Source organism: Heptranchias perlo, chromosome 15 (assembly GCF_035084215.1).
Source record: "Heptranchias perlo isolate sHepPer1 chromosome 15, sHepPer1.hap1, whole genome shotgun sequence".
NCBI lineage: Eukaryota > Metazoa > Chordata > Chondrichthyes > Hexanchiformes > Hexanchidae > Heptranchias > Heptranchias perlo.
In genome coordinates this window covers 64,806,671-64,833,525 of record NC_090339.1, presented here as the reverse complement: position 1 = coordinate 64,833,525, position 26,855 = coordinate 64,806,671, and the positions used below count along the sequence as shown (strand labels likewise).

The 26,855-nt window shown below is 50.6% G+C and overlaps 2 protein-coding genes across 5 annotated transcripts in view; one reads left to right on the top strand and one right to left on the bottom strand.

Moving 5' to 3' along the window:
• arhgef6 (Rac/Cdc42 guanine nucleotide exchange factor (GEF) 6) overlaps positions 1 to 26,855 on the bottom strand; it is a 163,451-nt gene that overhangs the window by 77,803 nt on the left and 58,793 nt on the right. The gene's annotated exons all lie outside the window — the stretch shown is intronic.
• Positions 932 to 25,448, top strand: LOC137333169 (octapeptide-repeat protein T2-like). The gene is made up of 7 exons (XM_067997355.1): positions 932 to 951; positions 15,225 to 15,516; positions 16,092 to 16,163; positions 16,996 to 17,058; positions 20,007 to 20,060; positions 20,344 to 20,453; positions 25,373 to 25,448. Exons 1-7 carry the CDS (start codon positions 932 to 934, stop codon positions 25,446 to 25,448), a joined length of 687 nt encoding a protein of 228 aa, XP_067853456.1.

Sequence of the window (26,855 nt, the reverse complement as noted above, 5' to 3'; positions counted from 1 at the left end):
ATCCTGAGAACAAATTTTAAAACAAAATCTCACAGCCTTCTGACTCAGAGGTGACAGGACGACCCACCGAGCCCAGCCAGCACCGTTTTAAGACGTCCTGCGGATGTTGTGAGGTGCGATACTGATGCAAACTCTCGCTTCCTTGGCTCCCTCTGAATCTGAAAGTCCCACCATTTGCACCCACCAGGAGCTCTAGTTGTAGTGATAAGACAACAACTTTACTGCACTGCAGCTCCTGCTCCAGTTCCAAGGCAATGTACAAGATGTGCACTGCAATCCAGTGCAAATGGCAATAGCTTTTCTTCGAGTGTAGCTCACTGCGTCCTTGGTTTGCATTGTGGGATAACTAAAAAGCCAAATCTAATCACACAACAACTAACCTGACCTGACACAGTAACTTTCAAAAAAGGAGTTGGATAAATACTTGAAAAGGAAAAATTTGCAGGGCTATGGGGAAAGGGCAGCATCCATCGACACCAGAAACCAGGCTGCATGATCATCCACATGTGTACAACAGGTTCAACAGTCATAACAACAACTTGCATTTATATAGCCCTTTAACGTAGTAAACCGTCCCAAGGCGCTTCACAGGACCGTTATCAGACAAAATTTGACACCAAGCCACATAGAGAGCTATCAAGACAGGTGACTAAAAGCTTGGTCAAAGAGGTAGGTTTTAAGGAGCATCTTAAAGGAGGAGAGAGAGGTGGAGAGGTTTAGGGAGAGAAATCCAGAGCTTAGGGGCTAGGCAGCTGAAGGCACGGCCGCCAATGGTGGAGCGATTAAAATCAGGGATGCGCAAGAGGCCAGAATTGGAAGAGTGCAGGGATCTCGGAGAGTTGTAGAGCTGGAGCAGGTTATAGAGATAGGGAGGGGGGCAAGGCCATGGAGGGATTTGAACATGGGATTGAGAATTTTAAAAATCGAGGCGATGCCGGACCAGAAGCCAACGTAGGTCAGCGAGCACAGGGGTGATTGGTGCGAGATAGGATACGGACAGCAGAGTTTGCTTCATTCATTGGGTAGAACCCCCAGCAAAACCAAACACAAACAAACTCCACAAAGTTCACTTTTGCCCTTGAGCATCAGTGGAAAAGATCAACGAGTATTTTTGAATTAAAAAAAACCACACAAACAGAATACTTGGCAGAAACAGGGTAACACTGCATCTATAACAAGTAGGATACAGGGCTGCAGAACCAGGCCAGCACCACTCTACTGCACCTGTCTCCTTTTAGTATTCTGTATTTAATCCAAAGAATTAACATACTGAAGATCAAAACCAAGCCCCCAGTCACCTGGAATAAAATAAACTTGAGTAGCTATTCTATACTTTTATAGATACTAATCATAACACAACAGTTTTAAGGCACAAAAGTAGATTCCTGCCCAGAATTCGGCGATAAAATATTCTGAAGCAGGAAGCTAGAAGCTAGGGTAGAGAGAGAGAAACTATTTCCTCTGGTGGGGGGAGTCCAGAACAAGGGGGCAGAACCTTAAAATTAGAGCCAGGCCGTTCAGGGGTGATATCAGGAAGCGTTTCTTCACACAAAGGGTGGTGGAAATCTGGAACTCTCTCCCCCAAAAAGCTGTTGAGGCTGGGGGGGTCAATTGAAAAATGTCAAAACTGAGATTGATAGATTTTTGTTGGTGAGGGTATTAAGGGTTATAGAAGCAAGGCGGGTAAATGGAGTTAAGATACAGATCAGCCATGATCTCGTTGCATAGCAGAGCAGGCTCGAGGGGCTGAATGGCCTCCTCCTGTTCCTATGTTATTAAATAAGCAGAAAATACTCAATTTGTTTCCAAGTATTTCTCCCCCCCCCCCCCCCCCACAAAGAGGCCATGGATTTAGCACCAGCCTGTAACACCAGCGTACAATTATACTTACGTTGCAGGGCAGAGAACTTTCCAGAGCTGTCCTTGAGTGGTAATTTAAGACGTCCCAAATTGAAGCTACCTTTCCACTTCACTGCATTGCCAAAGTTGGGGTGCAAAGAGGGAATCAGAGGGTCACCCCGACTCCCCATCGCAACTGGAGCTTTGCCAGCCAAGTGTCAGAGGTGCTTCGTTTAAGGGTCTCCAATTCAAGTTGAGGAATTGTCATCCCCTGTAGGGTTTCTGTTTGCCCGATGCAAAGTACACGCTCTCGCCCCAGAGGGACACACCCCACACAGCTAAACCCAAAGAGACTAAGGTGCAGGTTGGCAAACCAAGGTTGTGGGTTCTCATCTGTCTGTAAAGGCCGGTTTTCATGAGGAATGTTTTCCCACACACAGAACATCGGCTATCAGATTGACCCAATAGCTGCTCTTTTCTTAATTTCCTTTGGGCTCTCTTCTATTCGGTGAGCTGGATATGATTTGCCTCAAGCTTTGTCATGCCGTCATGAATCAACTTTTGCCACTTTTTTCTGTCATCATGCGTCAGTTGAGATGGCACATTTTTTAAGAACATAAGAAATAGGAGCAGGACTAGGCGATACGGCCCCTCGAGCCTGCTCCGCCATTCAATCAGATCATGGCTGATCTTCGACCTCAACTCCACTTTCCCGCCCGATCCCCATATTCCTTGATTCCCTTAGTGTCCAAAATTCTATCTATCTCAGTCTTGAATATACTCAATGACTGAGCATCCACAGCCCTCTGGGGGACAGAATTCCAAATATTCACAACCCTCTGAGTGAAGAGATTTTCCTCATTTTGGTCCTAAATGTCCGACCCCTTATCTTGAGACTATGACCTCTAGTTCCAGACTTTCCAGTCAGGGGAAACAGCCTTTCAACATCTACCCTGTCAAGCCCTCTAAGAATTTTATATGTTTCAATGAGATCACCTCTCATTCTTCTAAACTCCAGAGAGTATAGGCCCATTCTATTCAATCTCTCCTCATAGGAGAAACCTCTCATCCCAGGAATTAATCCAGTGAACCTTCGTTGCACCCCCTCGAAGGCAAGTATATCCTTCCTTAGATAAGGAGACCAAAACTGTACCGTGTACTCCATGTGTGGTCTCAGCAGAGCCCTATAGAATTGCAGCAAGACCTCCTCACTCTTATACTCCAACCCCCCTGCAATAAAGGCCAACATACTGTTTGCCATCCTAATTGCTTGCTGTACCTGCATGCTAACTTTGTGTGATTTATGTACAAGGACACCCAAGTCTCTCTGAACACCAACAATCTTAGTTTCTCACCATTTAAAAAATATTCTGCTTTTCAATTCTTCCTACCAAAGTGGATAATTTCACATTTCCCCAAATTATACTCCATCTGCCACCTTCTCGCCCACTCACTTAATCTGTCCATGTCCCTTTGCAGCCTCTTTATGTCCTCCTCACAGCTTACTTTCCCACCTAACTTTGTATCGTCAGCAAACTTGGGTACATTACACTCAGCCCCTTCATCTAATATAGATTGTAAATAGCTGAGGCCCAAGCACCGATCCTTGCGGCACCCCACTAGTTATAACCTGCCAAACCGAAAATGACCCGTTTATTTTTACTCTTTGTTTTCTATCTGTTAACCAATCCTCTATCCATGCTAAGATATTACCCCCAATCCCATGAGCCCTAATCTTGTGTAACAACCTCTTGTGTGGCACCTTATCAAATGCTTTTTGAAAATCCAAACATACTACATCCACTGGTTCCCCCTTTATCTACCCTGCTAGTTACACCCTCAAAAAACTCTAATAAATTTGTCAAACATGATTTCACTTTCATAAAACCATGTTGACTCTGCCTAATCATATTATCATTTTCTAAGTGCCCTGTTACCACTTCCTTAATAATAAGATTCCAGCATTTTCCCTACTAATGTCAGGCTAACCGGCCTGCAGTTCCCTGTTTTCTCTCTCCCTCCTTTCTTGAATAGCGGGGTTACATTTGCTACTTTCCAATCCACTGGGATCGTTCTAGAATCTAGGGAATTCTGGAAGATCACAACCAATGCATCCACCATCTCTGCAGCCACCTCTTTTAGAACCCTAGGATGTCGGCCATCAGGTCCAGGGGATTCGTCAGCTTAGTCCCATTAATTTCTCCAGTACTTTTCCTCGAGTGATATTAATTTAAGTTCCTCACTCAATAGACCCTTGGTTGCCCACTATTTCTGGTATGCTTTTTGTGTCTTCTACTGTGAAGACAGATACAAAATATTTGTTTAACGTCCCTGCCATTTCCTTATTCCCCATTATAATTTCTCCTGTCTCAGCCTATAAGGGACCCATGTTTACTTTCAGTACTCTTCCTTTTTATATATTTGTAGAAGCTCTTACAATCTGTTTTTAATATTTCTTGCTAGTTTACTCTCATATTCTATTTTCTCCCACTTCATCAATTTCGTCGTTATCCTTTGCTGATTTCTAAAAACCCTCCTGATCCTCAGGTTTACTACTCTTTTTGGCAACATTTTCAAATTGGGGATATAGGCCAATCCTTATCGCTTCTGAACTGACCACGAGAGCGTTTACCAAGCTCCAGCTCTCCGCAGAATATCTTCTTGGGTAAAAGAAAGAAAGAACTTGCATTTATATAGCACCTTTCACAACCTCAGGACGTCCCAAAATGTTTTGCTTAAGTGAGAGGGAGGAAGTGAAGGAAACCAGTATTAGTTAAAAAAAAAGTGCTAGGGAAATTAATGGGGCTAAAGGCTGACAAATCCCCAGAGCCTGATAATCTACATCCCAGAGTACTAAAGGAAGTGGCCCTGGAAATAGTGGATGCATTGGTGATCATCTTCCAAAATTCTATAGACTCTGGAACAGTTCCTACAGATTGGAGGGTGGCAAATGTAACCCCACTATTTAAAAAAGGAGGGAGAGAAAAAACAGGGAATTACAGACCAGTTAGCCTAACATCAGTGGTGGGGAAAATAGAATCATAGAAGTTTACAACATGGAAACAGGCCCTTCGGCCCAACATGTCCATGTCGCCCAGTTTATACCACGAAGCTCGTCCCAATTGCCTGCACTTGGCCCATATCCCTCTATACCCATCTTACCCATGTAACTGTCCAAGTGCTTTTTAAAAGATAAAATTGTACCCGCCTCTACTACTGCCTCTGGCAGCTCGTTCCAGACACTCACCACCCTTTGAGTGAAAAAATTGCCCCTCTGGACCCTTTTGTATCTCTCCCCTCTCACCTTAAATCTATGCCCCCTCGTTATAGACTCCCCTACATTTGGGAAAAGATTTTGACTATCAACCTTATCTATGCCCCTCATTATTTTATAGACTTCTATAAGATCACCCCTAAACCTCCTACTCTCCAGGGAAAAAAGTCTCAGTCTATCCAACCTCTCCCTATAAGTCAAACCATCAAGTCCTGGTAGCATCCTAGTAAATCTTTTCTGCACTCTTTCTAGTTTAATAATATCCTTTCTATAATAGGGTGACCAGAACTGTACACAGTATTCCAAGTGTGGCCTTACTAATGTCTTGTACAACTTCAACAAGACATCCCAACTCCTGTATTCAATGTTCTGACCAATGAAACCAAGCATGCTGAATGCCTTCTTCACCACCCTATCCACCTGTGACTCCACTTTCAAGGAGCTATGAACCTGTACTCCTAGATCTCTTTGTTCTATAACTCTCCCCAACACCCTACCATTAACGGAGTGGGTCCTGGCCCGATTCAATCTACCAAAATGCATCACCTCACATTTATCTAAATTAAACTCCATCTGCCATTCATCGGCCCACTGGCCCAATTTATCAAGATCCCGTTGCAATCCTAGATAACCTTCTTCACTGTCCACAATGCCACCAATCTTGGTGTCATCTGCAAACTTACTAACCATGCCTCCTAAATTCTCATCCAAATCATTAATATAAATAACAAATAACAACGGACCCAGCACCGATCCCTGAGGCACACCGCTGGTCACAGGCCTCCAGTTTGAAAAACAACCCTCTACAACCACCCTCTGTCTTCTGTCGTCAATCCAATTTTGTATCCAATTGGCTACCTCACCTTGGATCCAGTGAGATTTAACCTTATGTAACAACCTACCATGCGGTACCTTGTCAAAGGCTTTGCTAAAGTCCATGTAGACCACGTCTACTGCACAGCCCTCATCTATCTTCTTGGTTACCCCTTCAAAAAACTCAATCAAATTCGTGAGACATGATTTTCCTCTCACAAAACCATGCTGACTGTTCCTAATCAGTCCCTGCCTCTCCAAATGCCTGTAGATCCTGTCCCTCAGAATACCCTCTAACAACTTAACCACTACAGATGTCAGGCTCACCGGTCTGTAGTTCCCAGGCTTTTCCCTGCCGCCCTTCTTAAACAAAGGCACAACATTTGCTACCCTCCAATCTTCAGGCACCTCACCTGTAGCTGTCGATGATTCAAATATCTCTGCTAGGGGACCCGCAATTTCCTCCCTAACCTCCCATAACGTCCTGGGATACATTTCATCAGGTCCCGGAGATTTATCTACTTTGATGCGCGTTAAGACTTCCAGCACCTCCCTCTCTGTAATATGTACACTCCTCAAGACATCACTATTTATTTCCCCAAGTTCCCTAACATCCATGCCTTTCTCAACCGTAAATACCGATGTGAAATATTCATCTCACCCATCTCTTGTGGTTCCGCACATAGATGACCTTGTTGATCCATAAGAGGCCCTACTCTCTCCCTAGTTACTCTTTTGCCCTTTATGTATTTGTAGAAGCTCTTCGGATTCTCCTTTGCCTTATCTGCCAAAGCAATCTCATGTCCCCTTTTTGCCCTCCTGATTTCTCTCTTAACTCAACTCCGGCAATCTCTATACTCTTCAAGGGATCCACTTGATCCCAGCTGCCTATGCATGTCATATGCCTCCTTCTTCTTTTTGACTAGGGCGTCAATCTCCCGAGTCATCCAAGGTTCCCTACTTCTACCAGCCTTGCCCTTCACTTTATAAGGAATGTGCTTACCCTGAACCCTGGTTAACACACTTTTGAAAGCCTCCCACTTACCAGACGTCCCTTTGCCTGCCATCAGACTCTCCCAATCAACTTCTGAAAGTTCCTGTCTAATACCATCAAAATTGGCCTTTCCCCAATTTAGAATTTTAACTTTTGGGCCAGACCTATCATTCTCCATAGCTATCTTAAAACTAATGGAATTATGATCACTGGTCCCAAAGTGATCCCTCACTAACACTTCTGTCACCTGCCCTTCCTTATTTCCCAAGAAGAGGTCAAGTTTTGCCCCCTCTCTAGTCGGGCCATCCACATACTGAATGAGAAATTCCTCCTGAATACACTCAACAAATTTCTCCCCATCCAAGCCCCTAATGCTATGGCTGTCCCAGTCAATGTTGGGAAAGTTAAAGTTAAAATGCTACAGTCTATTATAAAAGATGTGATAACAGAACACTTGGAGGGCATTAATGGGATTGGACAAAGTCAGCATGGGTTTATGAAAGGGAAATCATGCTTAACAAATCTACTGGAGTTTTTTGAGGGTGTAACTAGTAGAATAGATAGGGGAGAACCAGTGGATGTGGTGTATTTGGATTTTCAGAAGGCTTTTGATAAGGTCCCACACAAGAGGTTAGTGTGCAAAATTAAAGCACATGGGATTGGGGGGAATATACTGGCATGGATTGAGAATTGGTTGACAGACAGGAAACAGAGAGTAGGAATAAATGGGTCTTTTTCCGGGTGGCAGGCAGTGACTAGTGGGGTACCGCAGGGATCAGTGCTTGGGCCCCAGCTATTCACAATATATATCAATGATTTGGATGAGGGAACTAAATGTAACATTTCCAAGTTTGCAGATGACACAAAGCTGGGGTGGAATGTGAGCTGTGAGAAGGATGCAAAGAGGCTCCAATATGATTTTGACAAGTTGGGTGAGTGGCAAGAACATGGCAGATGCAGTATAACATGGATAAATGTGATGTTATCCACTTTGGTTGTAAAAACAGAAAGGCAGATTATCTGAATGGTGATAGATTGGGAAAAGGGGAGGTGCAACGAGACCTGGGTGTCCTTGTACACCAGTCGCTGAAAGCGAGCATTCAGGTGCAGCAAGCAGTTCGGAAGGCGAATGGTATGTTGGCCTTCATTGCAAGATGATTTGAGTACAGGAGCCGGGATGTCTTACTGCAGTTATACAGGGCCTTGGTGAGACCACATCTGGAGTGTTGTGTGCAGTTTTGGTCTCCTTAACTGAGAAAGGATGTCCTTGCCATGGAGGGAGTGCAACGAAGGTTTACCAGACTGATTCCTGGGATGGCAGGACTGACGTATGAGGAGAGATTGGGTCGACTAGGCCTATATTCACTAGAGTTTAGAAGAATGAGAGGTGATCATATCGAAACATATAAAATTCTAACAGGACTAGACAGACCAGATGCAGGGAGGATGTTCCCGATGGCTGGGGAGTCCAGAACCAGGGGTCACAGTCTCAGGATACGGGGTATGCCATTTAGAACCGAGATGAGGAGAAATTTCTTCACTCGGGGTGGTGAACCGGTGGTGAAGGCAGTGGAGGCCAAGTCATTAGATGTATTCAAGAAGGAGATAGATATATTTCTTAACGCTAAAGGGATCAAGGGATATGGGGAAAAAGCGGGAACAGGGTACTGAGTTAGATGATCAGCCGTGATCATTTTGAATGGCGGAGCAGGCCCGAAGGGCCGAATGGCCTAATCTTGCTCCTATTTTCTATGTTTTCAGCCAATGAATAATTTTGAAGTGTCGTAATGTGGCAGACAATTTGTGCACAGCAAGATCCCACAAACAGCAATGAGATAAATGGCCAGATCCCATGGCATTATTCGAAGAAGAGCTGGGGAGTTCTCCCAGGTGTCCTGGCCAATATTTATCCTTCAACCAAAAATCACTGTTTCAAAAATATTGGCCAGGACACCTGGGAGAACTCCCCAGCTCTTCTTCGAATAACGCCATGGGATCTGGCCATTTATCTCATTGCTGTTTGTGGGATCTTGCTGTGCATAAATTGTCTGCCACATTACGACACTTCGAATAATGCCATGGGATCTTTCGCATCCACCGGAGAGGGCAGGCGGGGCCTCGGTTTAAGGTCTCATCCGAAAAATGGCACCTTCAACAGTTTCCTGTTTCCTACGTTACAAGAGTGACTACGCTCCAAAAGTACTTCTTTGGCTGTAAAGTGCTTTGTGACGTCCTGAGGTCATGAAAAGGGGCTGTAGAAATACAAGTCGTTCTTTCTTTCTTTATGCACCACAGACCAGTATCGAACTTCCTGTGCTACAGACAGGAAAGCAAGAACTTGAGTGCCAAACCTCTCCTTCCTGAGCAGCGTGTTACCCAGAACAGTGCACACAGAAACAGGAAGCAGCTCATGCTGAATCTCTTCTCGAAATATCAGTTGCACAATTCCGCAACACACACCCCCCCCCACTTCCTTCGCCCCCACCATTGGCGGCCGTGCCTTCAGCCTCCTTGGCCTTGCGCTCTGGAATTCCCTCCCTAAACCTCTCCATCTCCCCCTATAAAACGCTCCTTAAAACCCACCTCTTTGACCAAGCTTTTAGTCACCCCTCCGTCTATGGTTTAGTGTCGATTTTTGTCTGATTGCACTTCCGTGAAGCGCCTTGGGACGTTTTTCTACACTAAAGGCATCATATAAATGTGAGCAGATGCTGATTAATATGCTTTGCACTGCTTAAATATTTGGCTATTTTGATTTAAATGATAAACAGTGCTATAATGGGAGTACGAGTCGAAATGAATGACCAGGACTGACAGCAGGAAGGGAAGGAATTCTCATCCCACTCAATCAGCAGCATCACACGCACTAATTCAGCTCCAGAATCACGACAAATTAACAAAAAAGTGTTTGCAGATGTCGTAATGCTTTGGAGCATTTTGATTTTGAAAGGCACGTGATGATGAGAATTTCAATCTGAGCACAAACCAACACTGGGCTTCGAAAAATAAAATAAGGAGAATCCCTGTGCTGCAATTCAACCTCTTATTCTCTGAAAATATTTTCACCTCCAGGTTCAAAAAACAAACCAGCAAACAGCATCAGATATTTCAGTGCCTGACACTTCCCGGTTGACGAGCTGGATCAGAGTGGGGGGGGGGGGGGGAAGGGGAAACAACAACAACTTGCATTTATATAGCGCCTTTAACATAGTAAAACGTCCCAAGGTGCTTCACAGGAGCGATTATCAAACAAAATAGTTGCAACTCTGCTGGAAGAAGTATTAATCAGGAGATAGTCGGGGCATGTAATAAGGGAACAGCCATAATTATGGGGGATTTTAATTATCATATTAACTGGACAAATCAAATTGGGCAGAGCAGCCTTGAGGACGAGTTCATTGAGTGCATCAGGGATGGATTTCTTGAGCAGTATGTAACTGATCCTACAAGGGGGCAGGCAACCTTGGACCTGGTCCTGTGTAATGAGTCAGGATTAATTAATAATGTCCTAGTTAACGATCCCCTTGGAACGAGCGACCACAACATGGTTGAATTCCATATCCAATTAGAGGGTGAGAAGGTTGGTTCTCAAACAAGCGTACTGAGCTTGAATAAAGGAGACTATGATGGTATGAGAGCGGAATTGATTAAAGTGGACTGGGAAAATAGATTAAAGGGTAAGACGGTACATGAGCAGTGGTGTTCATTTAGGGAGTTATTTTACAACTTTCAAAATAAATATATTCCACTGAGGAAAAAAGGGTGTAAAAGAAATGACAGCCATCCGTGGCTAAGTAAAGAAATCAAGGATAGTATCCGACTAAAAACAAGGACATATAAGGTAGCCAAACTTAGTGGGAGGATAGAAGATTGGGAATTCTTCAAAAGACAGCAAAAAGTAACTAAAGGATTGATTAAGAAAGGGAAGTTAGATTATGAAAAGAAATTAGCAAAAAATATAAAAACAGATAGCAAGAGTTTCTACAGTTATATAAAAAGAAAAAGGGTGGCTAAGGCAAACATAGGTCCCTTAGAGGATGAGACCGGGAAATTAATGGTGGGAAACATGGAGATGGCAAAAATGCTGAACAAATATTTTGTTTCAGTCTTTACAGTAGAGGACACTAAGAATATCCCAACACTGGACAAACAGGGGACTCTCGGGGGGGAGGAGCTAAATACGATTAAAATCACTCAAGAGATGGTACTCAGTAAAATAATGGGACTCAAGGCGGATAAATCCCCTGGACCTGATGGCTTCCATCCTAGGGTCTTGAGGGAAGTGGCAGTAGGGATTGTGGATGCTTTGGTGATAGTTTTCCAAAATTCCCTGGACTCAGGAGAGGTCCCGGCAGATTGGAAAACTGCTAATGTAACACCGTTATTTAAAAAGGGTAGTAGGCAGAAGGCTGGAAATTATAGGCCAGTTAGCTTAACATCTGTGGTGGGTAAAATTTTGGAGTCTATTATTAAGGAGACAGTAACGGAACATTTAGATAAGCATAATTTAATAGGACAAAGTCAGCATGGCTTTATGAAGGGGAAGTCATGTCTGACAAATTTGCTTGAGTTCTTCGAGGATATAACGTATAGGGTGGATAAAGGGGAACCAGTGGACGTAGTGTATTTAGACTTCCAGAAGGCATTCGACAAGGTGCCACATAAAAGATTATTACTTAAGATAAAAAATCACGGGATTGGGGGTAATATTCTGGCATGGGTGGAGGATTGGTTATCGAACAGGAAGCAGAGAGTTGGGATAAATGGTTCATTTTCGGACTGGCAACCAGTAACCAGTGGTGTTCCACAGGGGTCGGTGCTGGGTCCCCAACTCTTTACAATCTATATTAACGATTTGGAGGAGGGGACCGAGTGCAACATATCAAAATTTGCAGATGATACAAAGATGGGAGGGAAAGTAGAGAGTGAGGAGGACATAAAAAACCTGCAAGGGGATATAGACAGGCTGGGTGAGTGGGCGGAGATTTGGCAGATGCAATATAATATTGGAAAATGTGAGGTTATGCACTTTGGCAGGAAAAATCAGAGAGCAAGTTATTTTCTTAATGGCGAGAGACTGGAAAGTACTGCAGTACAAAGGGATCTGGGGGTCCTAGTGCAAGAAAATCAAAAAGTTGGTATGCAGGTGCAGCAGGTGATCAAGAAAGCCAACGGAATGTTGGCTTTTATTGCTAGGGGGATAGAATATAAAAACAGGGAGGTATTGCTGCAGTTATATCAGGTATTGGTGAGACCGCACCTGGAATACTGCATACAGTTTTGGTCTCCATACTTAAGAAAAGACATACTTGCTCTCGAGGCAGTACAAAGAAGGTTCACTCGGTTAATCCCGGGGATGAGGGGGCGGACATATGAGGAGAGGTTGAGTAGATTGGGACTCTACTCATTGGAGTTCAGAAGAATGAGAGGCGATCTTATTGAAACATATAAGATTGTGAAGGGTCTTGATCGGGTGGATGCAGTAAGGATGTTCCCAAAGATGGGTGAAACTAGAACTAGGGGGCATAATCTTAGAATAAGGGGCTGCTCTTTCAAAACTGAGATGAGGAGAAACTTCTTCACTCAGAGGGTGGTAGGTCTGTGGAATTTGCTGCCCCAGGAAGCTGTGGAAGCTACATCATTAGATAAATTTAAAACAGAAATAGACAGTTTCCTAGAAGTAAAGGGAATTAGGGGTTATGGGGAGCGGGCAGGATATTGGACATGAAGCTGAGTTCGGATCGGTCAATGCCCTGTGGGTGGCGGAGAGGGCCCAGGGGCTATGTGGCCGGGTCCTGCTCCGACTTCTTGTGTTCTTTAGATTTGTGGTTGGGATCAGATCAGCCATGATCTTATTGAATGGCGGAGCAGGCTCGAGGGGCCGATTGGCCTACTCCTGCTCCAATTTCTTATGTTCTTAAAATTTGACACCGAGCCACATAAGGAGATATCAGGACAAGTGACCAAAAGCTTGGTCAAAGAGGTAGGTTTTAAGGAGCGTCTTAAAGGAGGAGAGAGAGGTGGAGAGGTTTAGGGAGGGAATTCCAGAGCTTAGGGCCCAGGCAGCTGAAGGCACGGCCGCCAATGGTGGAGCGATTAAAATCAGGGATGCGCAAGAGGCCAGAATTGGAGCAGCGCAGAGATCTCGGAGGATTGTCAGGCTGGAGGAAGTTACTGAAATAGGGAGGGGCGAGGCCATGGAGGGATTTAAAAACGGGATTGAGTATTTTAAAATCGAGGCTTTGCCAGACTGGGAGCCAGTGTAGGTCAGTGACAGTACCTGCCCTCTCGATGGACCGGCATTGCTGACGGATCCCACAGGTCCTGTCGACCGAGAGGTTTTGTGCCGAGACCACAGGAGGCCACGGGGGGAGGGCTGAGGTTCAAGGGGTTCGAACCCCCTGCGGCTACTGTCCCTTTTGATCGCATCAGAGTCCCAGGATCGGTGTGCAAAGCCAGGCCCAGGATGCCACATCCCTCTGCTCGCAGGCCTCCCTGGACTGGGTAGCGAGGGACCGAGAGCGAGAGACCGAGAGCGAGGGAGCGAGAGACCGAGAGCGAGGGAGCGAGAGACCGAGAGCGAGGGAGCGAGAGACCGAGAGCGAGGGAGCGAGAGACCGAGAGCGAGAGACCGAGAGCGAGGGAGCGAGAGACCGAGAGCGAGGGACCGAGAGCGAGGGAGCGAGAGACCGAGAGCGAGGGAGCGAGGGACCGAGAGCGAGGGAGCGAGAGACCGAGAGCGAGGGAGCGAGAGAGCGAGAGACCGAGAGCGAGGGAGCGAGAGACCGAGAGCGAGAGAGCGAGAGAGCGAGACACCGGGAGCGAGGGAGCGAGAGACCGGGAGCGAGAGACCGAGAGCGAGGGAGCGAGAGACCGAGAGCGAGGGAGCGAGAGACCGAGAGCGAGGGAGCGAGAGACCGAGAGCGAGGGAGCGAGAGACCGAGAGCGAGGGAGCGAGAGACCGAGAGCGAGGGAGCGAGAGACCGAGAGCGAGGGAGCGAGAGACCGAGAGCGAGGGAGCGAGGGAGCGAGAGACCGAGAGCGAGGGAGCGAGAGACCGAGAGCGAGAGCGAGGGAGCGAGAGCGAGGGAGCGAGAGCGAGGGAGCGAGGGAGCGAGAGCGAGGGAGCGAGAGACCGAGAGCGAGGGAGCGAGAGACCGAGAGCGAGGGAGCGAGAGACCGAGAGCGAGGGACCGAGAGCGAGAGACCGAGAGCGAGGGAGCGAGAGACCGAGAGCGAGGGACCGAGAGCGAGAGACCGAGAGCGAGGGAGCGAGAGACCGAGAGCGAGGGACCGAGAGCGAGAGACCGAGAGCGAGGGAGCGAGAGACCGAGAGCGAGGGACCGAGAGCGAGAGACCGAGAGCGAGGGAGCGAGGGACCGAGAGCGAGAGACCGAGAGCGAGAGACCGAGAGCGAGCGCCCGAGAGCGAGCGCCCGAGAGCGAGCGAGAGAGAGCCCGAGAGCGAGAGCCCGAGAGCGAGCGCCCGAGAGACCGAGAGCCCGAGAGCGAGCGAGCGAGAGCCCGAGAGCGAGCGAGCGAGAGCCCGAGAGCGAGCGAGAGCCCGAGAGCGAGCGAGCGAGAGCCCGAGAGCGAGCGAGCGAGAGCCCGAGAGCGAGCGAGCGAGAGCCCGAGAGCGAGCGAGCGAGAGCCCGAGAGCGAGCGAGCGAGAGCCCGAGAGCGAGCGAGCGAGAGCCCGAGAGCGAGCGAGCGAGAGCCCGAGAGCGAGCGAGCGAGAGCCCGAGAGCGAGGGAGCGAGAGCCCGAGAGCGAGGGAGCGAGAGACCGAGAGCGAGGGAGCGAGAGACCGAGAGCGAGGGAGCGAGAGACCGAGAGCGAGGGAGCGAGAGACCGAGAGCGAGGGAGCGAGAGACCGAGAGCGAGCGCCCGAGAGCGAGCGCCCGAGAGCGAGCGCCCGAGAGCGAGCGCCCGAGAGCGAGAGCGAGCGAGAGACCGAGAGCGAGACCGAGAGACCGAGAGCGAGCGAGAGAGAGCCCGAGAGCGAGCGCCCGAGAGACCGAGAGCCCGAGAGCGAGCGAGCGAGAGCCCGAGAGCGAGCGAGCGAGAGCCCGAGAGCGAGCGAGCGAGAGCCCGAGAGCGAGGGAGCGAGAGCCCGAGAGCCCGAGAGCGAGGGAGCGAGAGCCCGAGAGCGAGGGAGCGAGAGCCCGAGAGCGAGGGAGCGAGAGACCGAGAGCGAGGGAGCGAGAGACCGAGAGCGAGCGCCCGAGAGCGAGAGACCGAGAGCGAGAGCGAGAGACCGAGAGCGAGCGCCCGAGAGCGAGCGCCCGAGAGCGAGCGCCCGAGAGCGAGCGCCCGAGAGCGAGCGCCCGAGAGCGAGCGCCCGAGAGCGAGCGCCCGAGAGCGAGCGCCCGAGAGCGAGGGAGCGAGAGCCCGAGAGCCAGCGCCCGAGAGCGAGCGCCCGAGAGCGAGCGCCCGAGAGCGAGCGCCCGAGAGCGAGAGCGAGAGCGAGCGAGAGACCGAGAGCGAGAGCGAGACCGAGAGAGAGAGCGAGCGAGAGACCGAGAGAGAGAGCGAGCGAGAGACCGAGAGAGAGAGCGAGCGAGAGACCGAGAGAGAGAGCGAGCGAGAGACCGAGAGAGAGAGCGAGCGAGAGACCGAGAGAGAGAGCGAGCGAGAGACCGAGAGAGAGAGCGAGCGAGAGACCGAGAGAGAGAGCGAGCGAGAGACCGAGAGAGAGAGCGAGCGAGAGACCGAGAGAGAGAGCGAGCGAGAGACCGAGAGAGAGAGCGAGCGAGAGACCGAGAGAGAGCGAGCGAGAGACCGAGAGAGAGCGAGCGAGAGACCGAGAGAGAGCGAGCGAGAGACCGAGAGAGAGAGCGCGCGCGAGAGAGAGAGAGCGAGCGAGCGAGCGAGAGCGAGAGACCGAGAGAGAGACCGAGAGCGAGCGAGCGAGAGACCGAGAGCGAGCGAGCGAGAGACCGAGAGCCAGCGAGCGAGAGACCGAGAGCGAGAGACCGAGAGCGAGAGACCGAGAGAGAGAGCGAGCGAGAGACCGAGAGCGAGAGCGAGACCGAGAGAGAGAGCGAGCGAGAGACCGAGAGAGAGAGCGAGCGAGAGACCGAGAGAGAGAGCGAGCGAGAGACCGAGAGAGAGCGAGCGAGAGACCGAGAGAGAGCGAGCGAGAGACCGAGAGAGAGCGCGCGCGAGAGAGAGAGAGAGAGCGAGCGAGCGAGCGAGAGCGAGAGACCGAGAGAGAGACCGAGAGCGAGCGAGCGAGAGACCGAGAGCGAGCGAGCGAGAGACCGAGAGCCAGCGAGCGAGAGACCGAGAGCGAGAGACCGAGAGCGAGAGACCGAGAGAGAGAGCGAGCGAGAGACCGAGAGCGAGAGCGAGACCGAGAGAGAGAGCGAGCGAGAGACCGAGAGAGAGAGCGAGCGAGAGACCGAGAGAGAGAGCGAGCGAGAGACCGAGAGAGAGCGAGCGAGAGACCGAGAGAGAGAGCGCGCGCGAGAGAGAGAGAGAGAGAGAGAGCGAGCGAGCGAGCGAGAGCGAGAGACCGAGAGCGAGCGAGCGAGAGCGAGAGACCGAGAGCGAGAGACCGAGAGAGAGACCGAGAGCGAGCGAGCGAGAGACCGAGAGCGAGCGAGCGAGCGAGAGACCGATAGCGAGAGACCGAGAGAGAGAGCGCGCGCGAGAGAGAGAGAGCGAGCGAGCGAGCGAGAGCGAGAGACCGCGAGACCGAGAGCGAGAGAGCGAGAGACCGAGAGCGAGGGAGCGAGAGACCGAGAGCGAGGGAGCGAGAGACCGAGAGCGAGGGAGCGAGAGACCGAGAGCGAGGGAGCGAGAGACCGAGAGCGAGGGAGCGAGAGACCGAGAGCGAGGGAGCGAGAGACCGAGAGCGAGGGAGCGAGAGACCGAGAGCGAGGGAGCGAGAGACCGAGAGCGAGGGAGCGAGAGACCGAGAGCGAGGGAGCGAGAGACCGAGAGCGAGGGAGCGAGAGACCGAGAGCGAGGGAGCGAGAGACCGAGAGCGAGGGAGCGAGAGACCGAGAGCGAGGGAGCGAGAGACCGAGAGCGAGGGAGCGAGAGACCGAGAGCGAGGGAGCGAGAGACCGAGAGCGAGGGAGCGAGAGACCGAGAGCGAGGGAGCGAGAGACCGAGAGCGAGGGAGCGAGAGACCGAGAGCGAGGGAGCGAGAGACCGAGAGCGAGGGAGCGAGAGACCGAGAGCGAGGGAGCGAGAGACCGAGAGCGAGAGCGAGGGAGCGAGAGCGAGGGAGCGAGAGCGAGGGAGCGAGAGCGAGGGAGCGAGAGACCGAGAGCGAGGGAGCGAGAGACCGAGAGCGAGGGAGCGAGAGACCGAGAGCGAGGGAGCGAGAGACCGAGAGCGAGGGAGCGAGAGACCGAAAGCGAGGGAGCGAGAGACCGAAAGCGAGGGAGCGAGAGACCGAGAGCGAGGGAGCGAGGGACCGAGAGCGAGAGACCGAGAGCGAGGGAGCGAGAGACCGAGAGCGAGGGAGCGAGAGACCGAGAGCGAGGGAGCGAGAGACCGAGAGCGAGGGAGCGAGAGACCGAGAGCGAGCGCCCGAGAGACCGAGAGCGAGCGCCCGAGAGACCGAGAGCGAGCGCCCGAGAGACCGAGAGCGAGCGCCCGAGAGACCGAGAGCCCGAGAGCGAGCGAGAGAGAGCCCGAGAGCGAGCGCCCGAGAGACCGAGAGCCCGAGAGCGAGCGAGCGAGCGAGCGAGAGCCCGAGAGCGAGCGAGCGAGAGCCCGAGAGCGAGGGAGCGAGAGCCCGAGAGCGAGGGAGCGAGAGCCCGAGAGCGAGGGAGCGAGAGCCCGAGAGCCCGAGAGCGAGGGAGCGAGAGCCCGAGAGCCCGAGAGCGAGGGAGCGAGAGACCGAGAGCCCGAGAGCGAGGGAGCGAGAGACCGAGAGCGAGGGAGCGAGAGACCGAGAGCGAGGGAGCGAGAGACCGAGAGCGAGGGAGCGAGAGACCGAGAGCGAGGGAGCGAGAGCCCGAGAGCGAGGGAGCGAGAGCCCGAGAGCGAGGGAGCGAGGGAGCGAGGGAGCGAGAGCCCGAGAGCGAGGGAGCGAGAGCCCGAGAGCGAGGGAGCGAGGGAGCGAGAGCCCGAGAGCGAGGGAGCGAGGGAGCGAGAGCCCGAGAGCGAGGGAGCGAGAGCCCGAGAGCGAGGGAGCGAGGGAGCGAGAGCCCGAGAGCGAGGGAGCGAGGGAGCGAGAGCGAGGGAGCGAGAGCCCGAGAGCGAGCGCCCGAGAGCGAGCGCCCGAGAGCGAGAGACCGAGAGCCCGAGAGCGAGGGAGCGAGAGACCGAGAGCGAGGGAGCGAGAGACCGAGAGCGAGGGAGCGAGAGCCCGAGAGCGAGGGAGCGAGAGCCCGAGAGCGAGGGAGCGAGAGACCGAGAGCGAGGGAGCGAGAGACCGAGAGCGAGGGAGCGAGAGACCGAGAGCGAGGGAGCGAGAGACCGAGAGCGAGGGAGCGAGAGACCGAAAGCGAGGGAGCGAGAGACCGAGAGCGAGGGAGCGAGAGACCGAGAGCGAGGGAGCGAGGGACCGAGAGCGAGAGACCGAGAGCGAGAGACCGAGAGCGAGGGACCGAGAGCGAGAGACCGAGAGCGAGGGAGCGAGAGACCGAGAGCGAGGGAGCGAGAGACCGAGAGCGAGGGAGCGAGAGACCGAGAGCGAGGGAGCGAGAGACCGAGAGCGAGCGCCCGAGAGACCGAGAGCGAGCGCCCGAGAGACCGCGCCCGAGAGACCGAGAGCGAGCGCCCGAGAGACCGAGAGCCCGAGAGCGAGCGAGAGAGAGCCCGAGAGCGAGCGCCCGAGAGACCGAGAGCCCGAGAGCGAGCGAGCGAGAGCCCGAGAGCGAGGGAGCGAGAGCCCGAGAGCGAGGGAGCGAGAGCCCGAGAGCGAGGGAGCGAGAGCCCGAGAGCGAGGGAGCGAGAGACCGAGAGCCCAAGAGCGAGGGAGCGAGAGACCGAGAGCGAGGGAGCGAGAGACCGAGAGCGAGGGAGCGAGAGCCCGAGAGCGAGGGAGCGAGAGCCCGAGAGCGAGGGAGCGAGAGCCCGAGAGCGAGGGAGCGAGGGAGCGAGAGCCCGAGAGCGAGGGAGCGAGGGCCCGAGAGCGAGCGCCCGAGAGCGAGCGCCCGAGAGCGAGCGCCCGAGAGCGAGAGACCGAGAGCGAGAGACCGAGAGCGAGAGACCGAGAGCGAGAGACCGAGAGCGAGAGACCGAGAGCGAGAGACCGAGAGCGAGAGACCGAGAGCGAGAGACCGAGAGCGAGCGCCCGAGAGCGAGGGAGCGAGAGCCCGAGAGCGAGCGCCCGAGAGCGAGCGCCCGAGAGCGAGCGCCCGAGAGCGAGCGCCCGAGAGCGAGCGCCCGAGAGCGAGCGCCCGAGAGCGAGAGCGAGCGAGAGACCGAGAGCGAGAGCGAGCGAGAGACCGAGAGCGAGAGCGAGACCGAGAGACCGAGAGAGAGAGCGAGCGAGAGACCAAGAGAGAGAGCGAGCGAGAGACCGAGAGTGAGAGCGAGCGAGAGACCGAGAGAGAGCGAGCGAGAGACCGAGAGAGAGAGCGAGCGAGAGACCGAGAGAGAGCGAGCGAGAGACCGAGAGAGAGAGCGCGCGCGAGAGAGAGAGAGCGAGCGAGCGAGCGAGCGAGCGAGAGCGAGAGACCGAGAGAGAGAGACCGAGAGAGAGACCGAGAGCGAGCGAGCGAGAGACCGAGAGCGAGCGAGCGAGAGACCGAGAGCGAGAGAGAGCGAGCGAGCGAGAGCGAGAGACCGCGAGCGAGAGACCGAGAGCGAGCGAGCGAGAGACCGAGAGCGAGCGAGCGAGAGACCGAGAGCGAGCGAGCGAGAGACCGAGAGCGAGCGAGCGACCGAGAGAGAGAGCGAGCGAGAGACCGAGAGAGAGAGAGCGAGCGAGAGCGAGAGAGAGAGCGAGAGCGAGAGCGAGAGCGAGAGAGAGAGCGAGAGCGAGAGCGAGAGAGAGAGCGAGAGCGAGAGCGAGACCGAGAGAGAGCGAGCGAGAGCGAGAGAGCGAGCGAGAGCGAGAGAGCAAACGAGAGAGAGCGAGAGCGAGAGAGCGAGAGCGAGAGCGAGAGCGAGAGCGAGAGAGAGAGCGAGAGAGAGAGCGAGAGAGAGACCGAGAGAGAGAGCGAGAGAGAGACCGAGAGAGAGAGCGAGAGAGAGACCGAGAGAGAGACCGAGAGAGAGACCGAGAGAGAGCGAGCGAGAGAGCGAGCGAGAGTGAGAGAGCGAACGAGAGAGAGCGAGAGCGAGAGAGCGAGAGAGCGAGAGAGCGAGAGAGAGAGCGAGAGAGCGAGCGAGAGAGCGAGCGAGCGAGAGAGCGAGAGAGCGAGAGAGAGGCCGAGCGAGAAAGCGAGCGAGAGAGAGCGAGCAAGCGAGAGAGCGAGAGAGAGGCCGAGCGAGAAAGCGAGCGAGAGCGAGCGAGAGAGAGGCCGAGAGAGAGGCCGAGAGAGAGGCCGAGAGAGAGGCCGAGAGAGCGAGAGACAGGCCTCGGGGGAGGAGCCCCGAGATTTTTTTTTTACGTTAAAATCTCGGTATCAATGCAAGTTGTTGTTATTGTAGATGTTATTCTGTTCTGTGTGTTTCACACTCTATCTTACAATCTGATTCTGAAGGTGATGCTGAACGATAGTTTGGATAGTACAGACCAACAAGCCCAGAACAGGAAATATACATGAAGCTCGTTTTATATTTTATCAAAAATCTCCCGCAGTTGCAATGACAAACAGTTCAATGCAGTCACATATTAAGTTCAGAGCTGACAGCATTTCTCTCAGATTTCAGACATTTCAGTTAAATTACGGCATGGGCTGGTCCCATCACTTCTAACTGCTTTATTCAAACTTCTCTGCTCTGTTCAGCCCCACTCCAGGATTTGAGCCTGCAATCTAGGCTGACACTCCCACGCAATCGGAACATAGGAATTGCTGGACGAAAAAAGACCATCTCGTTCACCTTCTACCATCCCGGTAATCACACGATACAATGATAATGGATTGTTGACTAATCAAAGCAATCAATCTCCATCAATGAGTCCACAACAGACCCAGACACGAGGCGAGGAAAACCCCCAGTGGGGGAGAGCTTTGGGAACCAGAGGTCCAAAATCACCTGATCCTCCCGAGCCTGTTACACTCACCACATGTCCTGTCTCTAATTACTCATCTACTGTATCCTAAAATATTATTTTCTGAAAGAAATCTATCTAATTTGGATTTAAATGAATCATAGAAGGATACAGCACAGAAGGAGGCCATTCGGCCCATCTTGCCTGTGCCGGCTCTTTGAAAGAGCTATCCAATTAGTCCCACTCCCCCTGCTCAACACTGTTTCCACCGTCTCCCCAGGGAGCCTGTTCCATAGACTGACCACTCGCTCACTGAAATATTGTTTCCGCAGATTAGTTTTGAATTGACCCCCCTTCAGACGCAGGCCGTGTCCTCTGGTTCTGGACAAGGTGAAACAGTTGGTCATGGTTGAAATTATTTAGTCCCCTTAGAATCCTAAAAACAGAAATCATTTCACCTCTCAACCTTCTCTTCTCCAGTGAGAACACGGCCAATTTACATAATCGCTCCTTAAGATCCAATCCCTCCGTCCCCTCAATCATTCTGGTTGCTCGGAGAATGAGTACTGAGCTTTTGCCCTTCAGATGAGACTTTAAAAGATTTCAACGGTTTGGGTGGATATGAAAGATCCTGCAGCATTATTTGAAGAGCAGGGCGCTCTCCCAGTGTCCTGGCCAGTATCCTCCCCAAACCAACACCACCGAAAACACAGACCGACCGCTCGCTCGGGAACTGCCACTTGTGGGATCCTGCTATGCACAAGGTGGCAACATCCGTAACAGCCAATCTACTTCAAAGTAATTCACTATATGTGAAGAGCTACGGGACATTTCTGGGAGATGTGATAAGACAATATATAAATGCAAATCTCTTTTCCCCCCTGTACTCTTTCTTTCTTTCTGCTTCCAGTCTTTATCTCATTCCCTCTTAAAATGTCGGTATTGCTTGACCGATTTATTTTTTCTCAAACGTGAACCACTTGAAATGAGATGCTCATGCATCATTTTCCTGCTTAAATATTTACATATTTAAACAGTGTGATGCGCAGCTGTCTAATTTCAAGCAGTTCACACTTGAAGAGCTCTAGATTTTCACATTTCTTTTGATTTAAAAACCTTTGATTTCTGATGTTTGATCAAAGTCTTGAAACAACACACGGCTCTGCTGGCTTCAGTCGATAGCCTGGTCAATAAATCCTATTCACAGTTGGACATCGGGCGTGCATCTTGTACCAATTACGGATGTCGGCATGTTTCTGTACGTTTAATAAGTTACTGCCTCCTTACATCAAAACTTTTATCCTGGGCACAGCATAAATATACAATAACTCTGAGTCTTTCCTTCCTTTCTAGATCTTTAGAAGATTCATAGTATCATAGAATCTTACAGCACAGAAGGAGGCAATTTGGCCCATCGTTCCTGTGCCGGCTCTTTGAAAGAGCTATCCAATTAGTCCCACTCACCTGCTCTTTCCCCATAGCCTGCAAATTTTCCCCTTCAACTATTTATCCAATTCCCTTTTGAAAGTTATTATTGAATCTGCTTCCGCCGCCCTTTCAGGCAGCTCGTCGCAGATCATAACAACTCGCTGCGTAAAAAAAAATTCTCATCTCCCCTCTGGTTCTTTTGCCAATTACCTCAAATCTGTGTCCTCTGGTTAACGACCCTCCCGCCACTGGAAACAGTTTCTCCATATTTACTCTATCAAAACTATTCTTATGACAATCCTCCAGAAATGACTGGTGGAATTTATTGCAGCAGAATATTTTCTCATGCCGATTCTTGTCTTGACCATTTTTCTTTTGTCTGTTGCAAGCAGAATTTTTGCAACAACCCATAACACACATTTCAGACGATTTACTGATATCCTATTTGATGAGAGATTTCTGACTAGATATTATCGAGATCTGCTACCCTCCACATTGGGGGATGAGGTTTACAGGTTCATTCAGTGATCCTGTGCGGAATCAGGGATTCACCCCCAACCTCAGCCTGCACTCCCATCCAGCGATACTCTGGGTGAGAGTTCTGCATCACTGGATATTCCATTTTCAGAGTACAGAAGATATTTTATAGAAATATTTTTCAGACAAAAATTCAAGGTGATCACAGGTTTTAAGGATGGAGGGGGCACAAAGAAATTGCAGCATCCTCATCACATTGACCTTGGGCACAGTGCTGCTCTGGCATTGGGACATTGTGTTTAGTAGACAATGGAAACAGCTCCTTTAATACTTACGACAGGGATAATAATGTCCCTTTGAAGATTACGCTGCAATTCATCGCGTTACATCGAAACTATAGCACAGAAACAGGCCATTCGGCCCAACAGGTCAATGCCAGTGTTTATGCTCCACACGAGCCTCCTCCCTCCCTACTTCATCTCATCCTATCAGCATATCCTTCTACTCCTTTCCCCCTCATGTGTTTATCTAGCTTCCCCTTAAATGCTTCACCTCAACTACTCCTTGTGGTAGTGAGTTCCACATTCTCACCACTCTCTGGGTAAAGAAGTTTCTCCTGAATTCCCCATTGGATTTATTAGTGACTCTTCTATATTTATGAACCCTAGTTTTGGTCTCTCCCACAAATGGAAACATTTTCTCTACGTCTACCCCATCAAACCCTTTCATTATCTTAAAGACCTCTATCAGGTCACCCTTCAGCCTTCTCAAAGAGCCCCAGCCTGTTTAGCCTTTCCTGATAAGGATATCCTCTCAGTTCTGGTATCATCGTGAATCTTTTTTGCACCCTCTCCAATGCCTCTGTATCCTTTCTATAATCTGGAGACCAGAACTGTGCACAATACTTCAAATGTGGTCTAACCAAGGTTCTATACAAATTCAGCTCTATAACACCAGTGATCTCCAGCCATGTGCTGTGTTGAATTATTTTAATTCAGTGTCTTTATTTCTCTTGGTCAAGTTTATAACTAGTTTACTAGCTGCACAGAATATTAAAAGATTACATAGCAACCTATGTAATTGGGTTGCCAGGAACATTGCATTTGTTATTGATGATGACACCTTAAAGTCAAGTTGAGGAGAGAGAAAGAAAATACTTCATTGCAATTTAATTTCCGTAAAACATTGCACAATTCCAAATCTTTCAAGCTGAGTTTACTCTACAGCTATAGAATCATAGAATTAATTAGAGATTATAACACAGAAACAAATCACTGGGCCCAATCTGCCTTTATTGGTGTTTATCCTCCACACGAGCAGTATCCTAATCCCACGGGCCTCCCCCTTTCCTCCAACCACCCATCCAACCTATTCTTAAATGTGGACGTGGTCTCTGTTTCAATCACTAACGTTCCATAGCCTCTGTGTAAGAAAGTTCCTCCCCCTCTCTGCCCTAAATCTCTTCCATTTGATCTTCTATCCACGTCTCCTTGCTCGAGACCCCCATCAGGCCTAGGCAGCTGAAGGCACGGCCGCCAGTGGTGGAGCGAAGGAAACCAAATAATGCACAGCACAAAAGTGTCCTTAATTCAACAATAACCGTCAATCTCAAGCACACAGGTGACAAGGATGGTTGGTGACTGATTGGATAAAATGGTGTAGTGAGGAATGCTCTTCTGCGGCTGGAACAGAGTGCAGGAGCTGTACTTTGTATCTGGCTTCGACTACCCGACTTAGGGGCGAGAGATGGGAGACATCTGGTGACACCAGCACAGAAATCACACCCCCCTAAAGAAAACATCTGGTTTTGCCAGCGCTGAAATCACATCCCCCAAAAAAGGACAAAAAAAAACTGACTGCAAACCAAGTAGCCATTTGAACAAAAGCTGCGAAAATTTAATGTGAATTTTCCACATTTCACATGCATGATTATAGAGGAATTTGCCCCGAGTCAGCCTGGCTCTGTTTTGTCTGAACTTGAATATTTGGATCAATAATATCATCAAATATTTGGCTGCGGGTGAACAAGTGAATAGCAAATAATCAATTCAAATACACTCTCTTATCATCATAAAGCCTCACATCAAAATAGTTTTAACATAAGGTACTCCCAGAATCCAGGGCTTAAACCTTCAGTGAAACCAAGCTTAAACCTGGGCTCTTTCTGAGTAATACCAACACATGACAGCGGAGGAGCTGCATTCACAAGCGAGCCAGGAAATGGCATGTCTGAGCCCTCTCAGGGAAGCTCTCATCGCTTCTTCTGTTGATAGACTAACGCCCAGAAATAGAACTGCGTTACTTTCCCAACATCATCAGGGGCAAAGCTTCAGATCAAACTCAGAATGTCTTAAGTGATACACATTTAAAGCGACACACTGACCAGCTCAATCCCGAAACCCTGCATTTCCGCTTGTCTCTAATCATTAAACTGTACTAATTGGAAGAATCCTAATTACTGTAATTAATCCTTCTTTCTAGTCCGTGTCGGACGGCACAAGAGGCAGCTCGTTTCTTCCACGGTGGCGTTCTGGGCCTGCAACGCATCCTCTGCTAAAGGCAGAGCTGGCCTCAAAGAACCGTAAGGGGGCAGCCTGGCAGTAAACACGCAGCGAGGTTATATATTTCATTGATAAATGTTTCTGTGCAGACTTGGGCCCCGCTGGTACAGCAGCTGTTTGATCAGTTCTGTGTGGACTTGAAGCTCATGCGCATAAAAACTAAACCCTATAAATTGCAACGGTGCGGTCCCCCCGCCAGCACCTTCCTCTGATTGCCATTGCTTCGTCTCTCCCCTCCCCTCCGTGTTCGGAGTTCAGCTGGGCCCCTTCCTCACCAGTAAAGCTAAATCCCAGGCACCTGCTGCTTCCTCTCAAAATATTAAACAGAAAAATGGTGCCAATTTTTTTTAAACCCCTGACAAGCATTGCTAAAACCAGATTCAAATCTTCATGTTTGCGCCGTTTGCTTAACTTCATCCGTTTAATCGGGAAACCCCGTTTCTCGTATCCCAAGATCAAAGCCAACACTGGTGAAACCAATTTGCGGGTACCCTCGATCAGTCCAGAAGTGACGCTCCAAGTGGTCCTGCTCACAGAGACTGAAGAGTGAGTGAGGCACCGACTGATCAATTCATCAGTGTTGGCTTTGATCTGTGAAATGAAGAGCAGTAACATCCTGATTCAGCTGATGGAGCACAAATAAAGACGATTCTAATACCATTCTCCAAAGCAGTTTTGTAATTAACATCACAATGATGCTACGCCAGGGCTTGAGAAAGAATCGACAATCATTTAAATGCCGAATACTCAATAAAATGTGCAAAAAAAACACAAGAGAAATAATAACTGTTCCGAGTCAAAGTGACACCGCCCGTCAGCACTAACCAAGGAATTTAACCCCGAGCGGTCGAGTGCAATGGGGGCAGGGTGGGTGACGACCCTGTCCCACCATCCAGCCTCGATGGGGAGACCCTGCAAAAACCCCCAAGGATGGATCCGGCTAAAGCCGACGGCAATTTCACTTCTGTCTGACAAAGCGCCTTTCAGCAAGTCTGTTCAGCCACTGCGGTGCTGTGACATCACTTCACAGTTACACTACAGCCAACTCAACAAGAAACACGCACTGACAGACTGGTGAAATGGGCAGACACACGGCAGATGCAATTTAACACAAGTGTGAAGTGAAATATTTTGGCAGGAAGAATGAGGAGTAGCAATATGAACTAAATGGTACAATTCTAAAGTGGATGCAGGAACAGAGGGTCCTGGGGGTGGACGTACACAAATCTTTGAAGGTGGCAGGACAAGTTGAGAAGGCTGTTAAAAAGCATACAGGACTCTTGGCTTTACAAATAGAGGCATAGAGTATAGAAGCAAGAAAGTCATGCTAAACCTTTATAAAACTCTGGTTCGGCCACAATTGGAATATTGTGTCCAATTCTGGGCACCGCACTTTAGGAAGG